At 40.0% G+C, this 12,820-nt stretch overlaps 2 protein-coding genes across 11 annotated transcripts in view; both read left to right on the top strand.

The window, feature by feature from the left end:
- The window catches only part of prom1a (prominin 1a), an 87,135-nt gene extending 80,320 nt beyond the window's left edge, over positions 1 to 6,815 (top strand). For 6 of the 9 annotated variants that reach the window (XM_024269373.2, XM_024269372.2, XM_024269376.2 and 3 more), the window contains 3 exons: positions 1,310 to 1,412; positions 4,092 to 4,124; positions 4,741 to 6,815. In XM_024269373.2, coding sequence (XP_024125141.1) covers positions 1,310 to 1,379 — 70 coding nt within the window. In that variant the 3' untranslated portion in view covers positions 1,380 to 1,412; positions 4,092 to 4,124; positions 4,741 to 6,815. Of the gene's footprint in view, positions 1 to 1,309; positions 1,413 to 4,091; positions 4,125 to 4,740 lie in introns of those variants that run through there. The other 3 variants (XM_024269380.2, XM_024269377.2, XM_024269378.2) reach the window with 2 other exon arrangements.
- A 1,436-nt stretch (positions 6,816 to 8,251) lies between these two features.
- Positions 8,252 to 10,062, top strand: fgfbp2a (fibroblast growth factor binding protein 2a). Of its 2 annotated transcripts, none has more exons than XM_024270754.2 (2): positions 8,252 to 8,966; positions 9,515 to 10,062. In XM_024270754.2, the coding sequence occupies exon 1, from the start codon at positions 8,302 to 8,304 to the stop codon at positions 8,956 to 8,958; it is 657 nt and encodes a 218-aa protein (XP_024126522.1). In that variant the 5' UTR covers positions 8,252 to 8,301; the 3' UTR covers positions 8,959 to 8,966; positions 9,515 to 10,062. The 2 variants fall into 2 exon arrangements, with proteins under 2 accessions (XP_024126522.1, XP_024126521.1); XM_024270753.2 differs by having other exon boundaries at positions 9,473 to 10,062.
- The last annotated feature ends 2,758 nt before the right edge of the window (positions 10,063 to 12,820 follow it).

Raw genomic sequence — 12,820 nt, 5'->3', positions numbered from 1 at the left:
TAAGACTGTTGAAAAAATCTTTACTTGTAGCTTCAGTTTTCTTCTGTAGAAGAAAAATAGCCCCCCTGATCCCCGTCCTCTGATTGGCCGATTTCCGAGGAGAGCTCCCCCTGCCTGACCCCTCCTCCCTGCAAATTAGTTTTGGCACAAGTTTACCGCATGGGGGTGTGTCAAAAGTCAAAAACACGCTGTAACTCAAAAAGCATTTGTGTGAAACTCTTCTACAGAAGAAAACTGAAGCTACAAGTAAAGATTTTTTCAACAGTCTTACAAGTTGTGTTTTTCCCCACAACCTCAAGTTAAATCTTGCGTGTGTGAATTTTCTTCACATGAAACATTTTTACACACAAGTTAAGGTTTTTGTCAAGCAAGTTCTCACATTATATTCCACAAGTGCACATTTTTCTTACATGTTACTCTTTTTCCTGCAACTTCACATTCAGTTTTACATGTGTGTGAATTAAACTTGTGTGTGTGAGTTAAACTTGTGTGTGTGTGATTCTAGCTCGTGTGTGTATTATTCTCGCTCGTGTGTGTATTATTCTCGCTCGTGTGTGTATTATTCTCGCTCGTGTGTGTATTATTCTAGCTCGTGTGTGTATTATTCTCGCTCGTGTGTGTATTATTCTCGCTCGTGTGTGTATTATTTACGCTTGGATGTTTTGTCACATAATTACCTGCATAGCTCTGCATGCTCTCTGGAATGAATACCTTTCCTGTTTCCTTCCATTTAGAGTCAGCCAAAGTCCGATGAATGTACACCTGATCATTTTGTTCAAAGAGAGGCAAGCATGTTTTGCTTTGGTGTGATGCAGAAAAAGATGCTACTTTGTTTTTCTGCCAAACTTAACCAAACATCTAATTGCATGTCTTATATTTTAAGTTGCATTTGGACGGGAGTGACCTGCTGCAACAGGCAGAAAGCACAACAGCTCAGCCAAAGGGTGCTTACCGCTGAATCTGGACTTCCACACATATCTTCTGCACATGTGGCTTAGTGCAAAACAGCTTTTTTATAAAATAGGTTTTAAAAGCTCATTAGTGAGTGAGTTCTGAAACCATTTTGACAGGAAGCCACATGTAATATTCAGTTACATTCCAGCAGAAAGAAACTCCAGTGAAACCTTTAAACTCTCAGAGGTTGACAGAAATGTTTTGCTTGCTGCCTGATGAGCCGCTCAACCGCCTCTGCTTTGCCACAGAAGTGAGGAGAGTGGAAGTGCAGTTTAATAAATAATCTCTCAGCAGAAATGTTCCTCCGCAGAGGTTAATGTTTTACCCTTTGTTTTGTTTTACCCTGTGCTGGTAGCATCCCCACCTATGACACCATGAACAGGTTCCCACGGGCCTCGGCTCCTCCGAGGCACATCGACTGGTGACAAACAGCAGGTTCTTGTTTTGGCGCCTGACAGGTACTGGAAGACTGAGAACCAGACCGCCAACCTGATTATCTAACTCTGCTGGACTCACAACTGCGCTCATCATAGCTGCTGTCAGTTCTCTCATCCTGTGATCTAAAATTCTAACCTTCTGACCTCTTCACAGCTTGTTTTAGTGCTTTCATGCACGAGAAAGCAAAATGGTGACGATCACATTAGCATGTCTGTGTATGCTTTAGAGCAGAGAAGCTAACTGCTGCTCACCTTTTTTAAACACATGGCTTGTTCTAAAAACTCTCTCTAACATTTCTGAGAAAATTCTGTTTGTCTCAAAAAGGGAGGTGGTTTAGTGTCACTTTACTACCCAAACTTAGAGTTAGTGACATCTGCTGTTGAAAACAATGAGCATAAACAGAAAAGGTTTCACCCTCCACTGCAGGAGCTGCATCTGAATGACGGACACTTTCAGCAGGACTTCCATCTCTGTCACCCAGTCTGAGGACTTTCTGTCCTGCAAGTGTAAGGAGGGAAAAATAAGAATTAAATTAGAGGAACTTCTTGTTATTGTCTTGAGGAAAATAAAAATATATCATAAAGTTTAGAGGGAGAACAGTCAATTCTCCCCAAGTTGGATTCAGAGTCCACCTGCTGATCCCATCATTGAACATGTCACATGGCCAAAGCTGACTCTCTCATTGGTTGACACGATGCGTTGTCCTTATCAAAGTTCAGATTTTGGAGCTCTAGATGTGGCACTACCCCAAATAAAAAGACCCTCAAATCTCACTGCTGTCGGACCGTCGTGCTGTGCCCTGCTGGACCGCAGATCGCATGCTTACATTGACCTGACGTTGAAGCACCACTGTAGTGCAGCGCTAGGACGTTCAACCTCAGATCAGAAGATAGTAGAGTCGGTTCCCGCCTTCCCCGCCCATGTGCTGAAGTGTTCTTGGGCAAGACACTGAACCCCACGTTACCTCTGGTGGTTGTAGGTTGGCTCCAGTGATCATCAGTGTGTGCATGCATGAGTGTGACTGAGTGTAAAGCACTTTGTGCCTTCAAAGAAGGTAGGAAAGTGCTATGCAAGGATACGCCCTTCATCATTTCTTGTTATTCTGAAAAAAACAACAATTTCAATTGTTCAAAGAATCCACACAAACACTTCAGTGACAATGTTTTGAAAAAGCTGTATTAGTCATATTTTAAAGTAAAAATGAATATTGAAGTCATTGTTGACCGTGACCGATGACCCCGTATGATGTCATTAAGGCTTAAGGCCATGGCTTTCAGAGCATTAAGCTTGACTGTGTGACTCAGTTTGTAAACAAACCAGAGCGATCTAGTATTCTGCATATCCATGTGAAACTGCAGCATTTCACTGTCCAGCATGACGAGGAGTCTGCAGCCTGAAGCCCTGAAGCCACATGCGGCTCCTTTACCCCTCCAGTGAGCCTCTTTGGTTAATAGTTAAGCTTTGTGACAACTGATATGATACTAAATCAAGAGACATGAAGCTATATTCATCCAAGAAGCAAACAAACATTGGATCTATTGCCAGAGTGGTTCATTACTCATTCATTCATTCATTCATTCATTCATTACTAGAAGAATTTTAAACTCATATTTGTATCATGTGTCTCTTCAGAAGTTAAGCTGTAAAGTTGAATATTAAGTATTTCTACTCAGAATCTACTGGACACAGGATGTATTTTATTTCAAAAAGAACTTATATGTGCTGTCAAAAGCAATGTAATAGAAGAATAACACTTTAGTTGTAAATATGTATCAGCTACATGTTTATTTTGTTACAATGTTTCTGAAAGGTGAAGTGTGACTTTGTGACTCTCAATGTGTTTTGGTCAACAAGAAACTGGACCAAATGGTTCTTTTAGCGTTGAAAGTTACAGACCTCTGATCAGGACGTTTTAGGGTTTATGTTTGGTGTAAATAGAAGAGAAAAAAGTAAGTAAAAAGAAAAGTAGCACAGTTGCAGCATCCCCCACACCGAGATCTGCGCTGATTTAAACGTTTTTACAAACTCAAGCATTTGATTTGCATTGACTCTTGGTCGGTTCAGACACATCAGGATTTAAGAAGCAGACTTTCAGCAAATCTTACCCCAGATTTGTTCACTGAGCTCTCCTACATGAAAACAAATATAAATATAAATATAATGTTGCTATAAGTCCCCATTCTGTCTGTGGAAAACCAACTGCATCCACTGCTACCTGGAAATGATAACAGAGAAATGACTTTTTTGTCCTTCACAGCTAAAAACACACATTGTGAGTGCAGGAAATAGATATAGTTCTACCACCTCAGAAGATACAGCTAAACTAGACCGTAGAATTTGTCCTTTCATGTGGCTTACTTGGAATGTTGCAGTATTACAGTTAAATGTGCTAACAAAAACAAGATCGTCTTGGAGACTTTTGGGAAAGGAAAAGTCATGTCCAAAAACACACAGTCATTCAATTTCCTCCTTTATTTTTATTGCAAGAAGAAAAACAATGTTTAAATCAGGAATCACGACACATACTAACAGTCACTAATATTCTCTTTCATATTAACACAACTTGTTTGCTCATCCTAAATAAAACTCTTTTCACCAGCAAAGGATTATTAACTTGGCTCTAAAAAGCTGTAGTCATGCTGCAAAGTGCTGCTGATCATTCACTTAATCGTTTGTTTCTCTGCTCTCTGTCCTCCCAGTGCTTTGGAAAACTGGAACTAAAATGCACAACAGTAAGCTTTCATATTTGTTTTTCATTTAGATAGCAGCCATAGTTCATAGTTGTGTAATGATCCTAGTTCTGTAGTGATGCTGCTTTAAGATCAATGTTTGAATGCCGTTCGTTTGGCAGCTTTCCTTTGTCCTCAGACAGATGTAGGTAGAAATAGAAATAATATGCACATTGCATTACTTCATATTTCATAAAGCTAACATTTTTGTAAGGAAAAAATGAGTTTATTTGCCTCATGATGACAACTGTGTACATAAAGAGTCAAATTCTTCTCATGCAACTTTAATCTAAATGATGAACCTAAGAACCCAAGTCCACACGTTTAGATTTAAGAGAAATGAGATGCATATGGCTCCACAGTTTGCCACATCTAACATTTCCATAACTTTGTTCAATATGAAATCTGTAAAGCTAATAAAAACACATATTGCTCAAGACTGCAGAAAACTGGGATTTGAAAGAGGCATTTTCTACATGTGATGTAATTTCCTTCATGTAGCCCAGCCCTACTGGACGTGAAAACATCGCAGCAGAAATGTTCTATTTAAAAAACAAGGTTTGGTTTGTAAAATCGAATTGACCATAACCTAAGTTTGCTCTGTTCTTCTGTCATTTAGGGCTGTCATTTCAACATGTCTCATCAAGAACAAAAGCTTTTCTCCCAGTGGATGAAGAACACCTCTAACAGCTTAAATTCCTGGAGGGATTTTTTGAATTCATTGAAACTTCTCAGACTCTGGTTCCTTTGTCTCCTGCAGACCACCAAACTCCTCCTGTCCCGGCTTGTTCTGCATCTTGTGAAGGATTTTCTTTGTCTGTGTTTACATTTATTTAGGCTGACATCAGTTTCAACCAGAGATTTATGTTGCTGAGGAAAAAAGCAACTTGAAGTTCTCCTGAAAATCACAGCATGACAAGGAGATGTTGATTTCTGCCTTTATTTCAAATGGATGTTACATTTTCAGCTCAAGCTAATGAAAAATGTGTCTAAAAATACTTGTGATGGAACTGAATATAAGTGTTCTTCTGTTGAAAATGCACATTCCTTTGAACTGAAGTGTGAGTGAGGCTGAGTTCCAGCCTCCAACAAAGCGAAATGATGCAGGACATGGAAAGGAAATGTTTACAATGTTCCATAACAGCTCGTTCTTGCTGGTTAGAGACGCCTGCATTCAACTGGTTGCCTTTTAGAGTCACGTTTCACTCTGGATTTTACAGATTTGTTCCTCAGATGAAGAAACCATCTGTACTGCAGGTATTTTTTCTGTCCAGGAACTGCATGATGAATGATATTCATCGTGTTTTTTACTGAATCAGTTTCCCCTAAACTCTGTAGAACCTGTCACCTCAGAAGTTTCTGCTATGAAAATTACTGCATTTCCAGAAAATGAGACAATATTGTTATGGATTATTCCTCAGTGCAACTTCATCAAGTTGATGCCTTCCCATCTAAAAAAAAGATAATGTGTAAAAAATTAATTTCTTTTTTTTCCATAATAACAGAAGAAACAAACATAAAAAAAACACAAAATCACATCACAATCATAACCATAGTGGAAGTACTTTATATTTTTCATGTTAAATCAAAACTATATTATAGATCATTTGTTTAGTTTGATTAAAAAAAAGAAAAATAAGGAAAGAAAAATTAGAAGTGTTTTAGTTTCCCAGTGTGAATACATGATCGATTTTAGTGAGTTCTTCTTTGCAGTCAAAGTAGTTATAAATTGGAGACTTAACTCTCAAGCCAAAATTGTTCATAGAGGTCCATCATTGATGCTCTTGCTTATTTTCAGATGTTTTTGTAACTATTTGTAGTTTTAAAACCATGAAACAAGTGCATGTCCTCAAGAGCTTTGTTTTCTTTTCTATTCTTGCTTGATAAGGATGAATTATGCTGAAATCTGTCTTTTCCTATTTTGGGCACCTGCCTCCTTCTGCCCGCCTCGCCTTCATGTTTACAGGTTAGAGTTTCAGCTGCTATATGTAGAGAAATGACGAGAAAACACACATTATCCATGAACTACTGTTAGGAGTCATGCTGGTAAAGCATGCTCTGTTGTCAGTGCACACTGAAAACAACCTGTCCATCACAACACTCAGAATCCGTTTATGTTGACAGAATCATTTCAATTCGGTGATTCTTATCAAATTTCTCTAACTGACTTCTTAGTTGTGAGAAAAAAACTGACATATGTGTTAAAAACGAAATAAGAAAGAATGTGTCAAAAGAAAATTTAGCAACATTTGTTTTGTCAAATGACAAAAGAGTCATTAAAGCTTCAGCAGGGTTACACAAAACTCATGTGATTCTGCTGCTACCAACTTTGTTTGAAAGATTGAAATTGTTAAACTGAACTTGTTATGATGTCTTAACATAAACTCTGAAGGATTTTTGTCATCTTTGACTTGGAAAACCTTTTTCTATTTCGCTCTGAAGCCTGAGTTGTTATGATGGACTTTTGTTTCAAACTCATGCGCTCACTTACACTATCAGCAGCGTTCTTTGCTGCCGTCTGGTGACCCTCTTTGGAAAGGATGCATGGGTAAGTGCGTGTTTCTCAACCCTGAAGGAAGGACGATACATTGATGGCTGTTTCCACATGTGATGGTTGGAGGTTGGGCACTGAGAGTGTCTGAGGACAGGCTGTGAAGACTGTAAACAATGTGAATAAACTCTGAAAGTGTAAAAGTGTGTGCCTGTTGTGTTCTTAGCTGGACCTTCATTCTTGTAAAGCTTGATTTTAGTGATAAAACAATAGATTTCATGATAGATACACAGATGAGAGTGTATTTGTAATGTCCTTCAAAGGGTAACAGCAGAACGTGTAGAAGTCATTACACAAAGAAAAGCAGGAACAGAAAGTCGTCCCTGAAAAACAACATTTTGCTGAAATTGAACACAATAATTCACATTCCAATGTGGTGCTGTGGGCCATGACTCTGTGGGTTCCATACTGACCAGCTATTTTAAAAAGAGATGATTATCTTCTATAAGCTTTGCTTTGAGGTTTGTCTCGGGCACCAGCAGCGCTGCCAGCAAAACCACACGCAGAACCCTTTTCAGCAATGACGGAAACTCATACAGACACTCTCTCAAGTCAACCAAAATAAAAGGCCTTCAGAAAAGAACGGTTCTAGCCATCTATTTACTCATGTACCTTCTTTAATTGGAGCGAAATCCAAGAGGAAAATCCTTCACTTACTAAAAACCTCATTATGAAACAGTTAAGAAAGCTGAAATATGTCTGTTTTTAGTTTCTTTGTTTTTCTGTAAACAAACCAGAGACCCGAAAAGGATCTAAAAGATTCATTGGACTGCAATGATGGTTGATCAGTTTTTGTGTCGTCTGCTGTGATTGGTCGTTTTTACGTTTTAGTAAAATAAATCTACCATGTCTCAATCCAAATAGAATCTCCCAACATCAATTTGATTATCATTTTGAAGCTTTTTTTAAATGGTATTGGAGGGTTCAGTTCTGCCTCAGGCAGATGGATCTGTTTGGATCGTAGAAATCAATGAATCGATTCATCGTTACACCCTTACTAAATGGTTTCTTCTGTAGGCACCAGATTACAGTCTGGCTGCTGCTTTTTGGATCACAGAGTTTTCCTGAGTTTTGTCAGATTTCACAGAAGCTGTTTCATGTTCTCAAATGTTCCTTCAGTTCTTTCATTACAAGCATTTGTGCCTGTCTCATAATTAGCACTGCTGTTGCTGCAGATCTCTCTGCAGCAGAGGGGGCGTTGGAGTCTGCAGGGAAGGCCGGCTGCTGCAGACTCAGGAGACTGCACTGCTTCCTTAAAAACTATCAAAAAGAGTGTAGGCTTTTTCTACAGTTTAGGTTCTATATCAAAAGATGATTTAAAAACACAAATTGCTGTTGTTTTGAATCATTTAGTGGTAGCCCAAAGTGTTCTGTGTGTGGATTGAAATGAGTGAGCTGCTCAGGAATGTCTCCTGGAGAAGAACTCCAGAAGAACTTTTTTATAGCAGGTGGTTTCTATTGGTTTCAGATGGAGACGTCTGAAGAAGGCAGGATTACTGTGGTGTGTTCCTCCTCCACCCTTTCAGACATTCACTCCTTTATTGTTGCCTAAATTAGCTCTCTGTCTTCCCAGCAAATAAATGCAGACAGCACCCTCAGTTCCAGCAGTCCAACTCTTCCGCTGACAGCATGTGGGTCCAGGCCGCCGCGCTGCTGCTGCTCGCCTGCTGCGTCTGGCCAGCTCAGTCTCAGAGAGACGGCAGCAGGGCACACAACATCTGGGAGAAGCCCATCAGCTTTAACACCAAGGGGAAGGATAAATGCACCATGATCATTACAGGCCAAGGAGAAAACACCAGGCTGAGGCTTTCCTGCAGGAGCTCTGAGCGCTTCTACTGGTGTGAGTTTGTGGGGAAACCTCACACCTGCAGCGCTTACAACAAAAGACCTCGCCACTACTTCGTTCAGATTATGTGGTATCTGAGGAAGCTCCAAAACGCCTGCCAGGGGCAAAGACAGTTTAAACCCTTCATGTGTAGAAAGGCATCTGATGATTCTCAGATGGTTTTCTCATCGTCCTCCTCCCACCAGCCACAGCAAGAGGCCCCTCAGAAGCCAGCAGTACGACCAGCAAAGCAGCCCGCTGCCCCTTCCAGACCCACTCCTGCAAGGCACTCCCAGAGGAAAGCCATCCGAGCAAGGCCAAGAGTGAAGCCCACACAGATAACCAACACCAAGGCAACAGCACCGCCAGGGGAGAGCACCGCAAAGAGAATGTCCCGACAGTACTGCTGGAGGTCACTGCAGGGCATCTGCTCCTTTGTCATCGGTGTATTTCGGAGTTAAGCAGTGAGGTGAGCAGCACCTTTCTCTACACGTTTGGCTTTAATACTATAGGGGGATGGTATTTATTCTACTTTGCCTTCAACTTTAGTAAGATGAGATGAACGTTATTGGCCTCAAGGGAAGGCTTGTCTGAAGTTACAGTAACACATCAGACTGCATCAGAAAAACACTGAAACTCTAAGAAACTCCTGAGCAGCTTCTCACTGCTGGTAAAACCTCATGATGTCAAGCCTGATTTAGAAGATAAAAAAACAGTATTTACGGTTCCTGATAAAATCTTTATGACAAACGGTAAAACAGAGAAGAAAAACAGAACCAGGGATGCTGGAATAAAGAGTTTGTAGCAACGAACATGTTCTAAAACAACATCTTACAGAAAGACTGCAGCTCAAATCTACAAAGTCTCTTCTCTTTTCTCTGCTCGTGCACGCTGTTTGACTGGAGGGATTTTCAGCATTCAGACAAGAAAGATAAACAGTCTGCTTTTCTCTTTTCTTTGCAAACCGTTTTTCAGGTGACTGGATCCAGAGCACATTTCTGCTCATGTTTCTTTCAGACTCAAACATTAAGTGGACCAGAGAAGGGGAAGTTCAGCAGACCTCCAGACTTCAGGAACAGACATGTTGCTGAATCTTCAAAGTGCCGCTGCAGCTGGTTTCAGGAATCCCAAACTACTGGATCCATACTGGACCTGAACGGAGTCTGAAGGAACTGTCTGCCTTCATTTATGCTGTGCATGTGTTAAGATACATGTTTACGTTGGTTGTTTTATATAAATGTGTATATATATGTATTCAATCATACATATGCGGGTGTCTCTTATTTTCATTCTATAGCAGATAACTATCTGACCTGCACTTTTTGACTGTATGATTAGAGAAGAAAATGTGTTGGGCATGTTCTTTTCTTAGCTAACAAATAAAAGGTTTCATGTCTGCAGTTTATATTCTTTTCATTTTTAAAACACCTCTTTGGGGCAACAGAATATGTAAAAGTTACAATTGTATTTCTGTTTTTATAACATCTTTTGTCTTTCAAGACCCACTCTGAGGAAAACTGTTTGAAGAACTTTTATCATGTTCTTCTCTGATGAAGGAAAACATATTAAAAAAATTATACGTTTAAATTTGCATTTCTTGTTGTTTCTGTATTCAAATCATTAGGAATCAGAGGCAGACAAAAATGCTGATGGGGAAAGCTTGTAAGTGTGATGTTCAGTCACCACCAGTAGCAGGCCGCAGGCTCAGTTCTGATGCCTCCACTTACAGACAAATGATCCATGTACGTCTTCATTCTCCTCGTCCGAGCTAGAATCTGGATCATAACTCCTCGGCTGGATAACTCTGACATTGTTCGCCATTTTTGTTGTAGCTTGAGGTTGTTAGGGGCTGTTAGCTAGCAGGAGACCATATAAACCATTGACTGTATATGTGACCCCTCCCCACTCGCATTCCAAACAGGAAGTACCTGTTGGGTCCAAGACACTAACTAAAATTCCATACACTTCAGTAGAGAAATACACAGTAATTACGCAATCATTGTATTTGTCAGAATAATCCTTCTTGATCTGATACCTCTTTCTTAACATCTTCTTGATAATCTTATTTTTTTTCATGAAAAGTTGTTTTAATTGCTAGTTGTTCAACTTCTAAACTGACCAATCAGATGCCTCAGTGAAAGCATGTGGTGCCTGCTGGCCCCGCCTTGAATATTCAGCGATTCTCTTGAGCTCGCTTTCAGTGGAAGGGGTGTGGTCTCCCAGCAAGCTGACTCCTGATTGGCAACAGTAGTATAAATAGAAATGTTGGCTCAGACCGACTTGGACGAATGACTGCTTACTAACCTCATCTGCCTCCATGACGCAGAAAAATGTTGTGGATTTATTTTCCGTGGGTGACGTCACACCCGCTCAGTCCAGTTCTCTTATGCAATCAAAACAGATGGATGATGGGAAGGGGCAGGTTTACTCCGCGATCAGTCCCGCCCAAAACTCAGAGGTGAGTTTCTAATGAACTCCTGCTGCTCTGCAGAACTATATTCTAGAAAATGACAAAGCTTTTAAGATTTTGGCTAAAAAAACAGCCTAAGCATACTTAAAAGAAGACAGGAATTGCTTTTACAACAGATCGAAAGATGATCAGAGTTGGATTAGGAATCTCTTTGGGACTTGTGGAAATGTGTTTATTGTTTGTTCTGATGGCAGTTTTTATAATCTAACACTTGGTCAGTTCTGATCATTTGACTTTTGTGTGAAACACTTCAGGAACTGATCTTGAGTCGTTGTCTCCATTTAATGCTGTCGAACATTCTTTTTGAGTGGCTTGATTTTGTTTAAATATGGCTTTTTTTGTCTGAACATAGAAGGTCCTATTTCAACAAGAGGAACCTGAAGCGTCAGCATCACTCACAAACACCTCTGATCATTTTCATTAGCAGCTGTGGACTCACTGTCTTTGTCTGTAACCTTCATTACCTTCTGATACAGTCTGGATCGAAAGTCTGGGGAACCCAGGTAAAATGTTCTATTATTGTGCATAAAGAAGCCAAGGAAAGACTAAAAAATCTTCTAATGGCATCAGTTTGCAGATAAGATGTTCTTTTAACATGTAAAAAAAAAGTTAGGCTTTATTTCCATCATTTACCCTTTCAAAATAACAGAAAACAAGCTAACCCTGCAGAGTTAGTACCTTTTGGTGGCACGATGGAGCTTTTTTTACTTCTCAGATCAGGCTTTAACTTCTGTGTAGATTTACTTCAACAGCACAAGTTCTGCTGTCAAACGTGTTCTTACCCCTGCAGCTGGCACAAGAATCTAAACTGAAGAAAGTTCCCGGCCCCTCTAGCCATGCTCTGTGTGAGTGTGTCTGTTTCAGGTTCAGTGCTGATTATGCACCAGTCTGTTGCAGCTGCAGGTGGAGACGCCTGAGCTCTTGTGATTCAGGACTGCAAGGTTTCTCTGAGAACTACAGGTAAGTCATAACTCTGCTGCTTCTGTGGTTCTGTGTGAGGGACTTCTCTCTGTGTTTGTGTAAAATGACCCTAAATAATCACAGAAACTGAAGATATTTGCAATTGGCTCATTTTAAATTATAACTGCAATTCTCAGACAAATAAGATTTAAGAACACTGATTCAGATTTGATTTTGTCTGCCTTTGTTTTTGTTTTGTTTTTTGTTTGTTTTTAACTATTTCACTTAAATGAAATATATCCAGTTGTGTCAATGTTTAAGAATAGCTGTGTTTTTTACTCAATAAACCCTAAACCAGGGGTCGGCAACCCAAAGTGTTGAAAGAGCCACTTTGGACCAATACAATAAAAACCAAATGTTCCTGGAGCCGCATTAATTGAAACAGCTTATAAAAGTCGTACCCTGAAAGTAACACATGGAGAATGTGTCGAATAAACGATTATTTCTCCTGCTGCGTGTCCTCGTGTCATATAAGCTACATTTTTGGCCTCATGACAAGTTGGTGAGACTTTGCGGTGTCAAACTATCTGACAAAAGCAGAATAGCCTCATAATGAACATCTGAGCTTTTATTTTGACATCCCTCAATGACACAACGAGAGGGGGTCCTGATCAGTCTCTCCCTCATTCTCACTCCAGGTGCAGGAAGAATTCAAACATAACAGGACAAAATCATAAATGCCAACAAATGTTCAACAGTCAGACAACAAAACACGTTGACGAAAACCCAAACTTAAATCCAATTCCAGTCAGACTGGCAAAAGAATGGGTAACCCACAATTCCTTGCGCTGCCAGACCGACAGCAAGCTCAGCGCGTGTCTGAGACCATCACTACAATATGAATGAATTACAGTTTGTTTCATTGCTTTGATGAAATTAAAGAAATGCAATAA

The sequence above is a fragment of the Oryzias melastigma genome, linkage group LG2, assembly GCF_002922805.2.
Source record: "Oryzias melastigma strain HK-1 linkage group LG2, ASM292280v2, whole genome shotgun sequence".
Lineage (NCBI taxonomy): Eukaryota > Metazoa > Chordata > Actinopteri > Beloniformes > Adrianichthyidae > Oryzias > Oryzias melastigma.
This window is presented reverse-complemented; position numbering and strand designations above follow the sequence as displayed.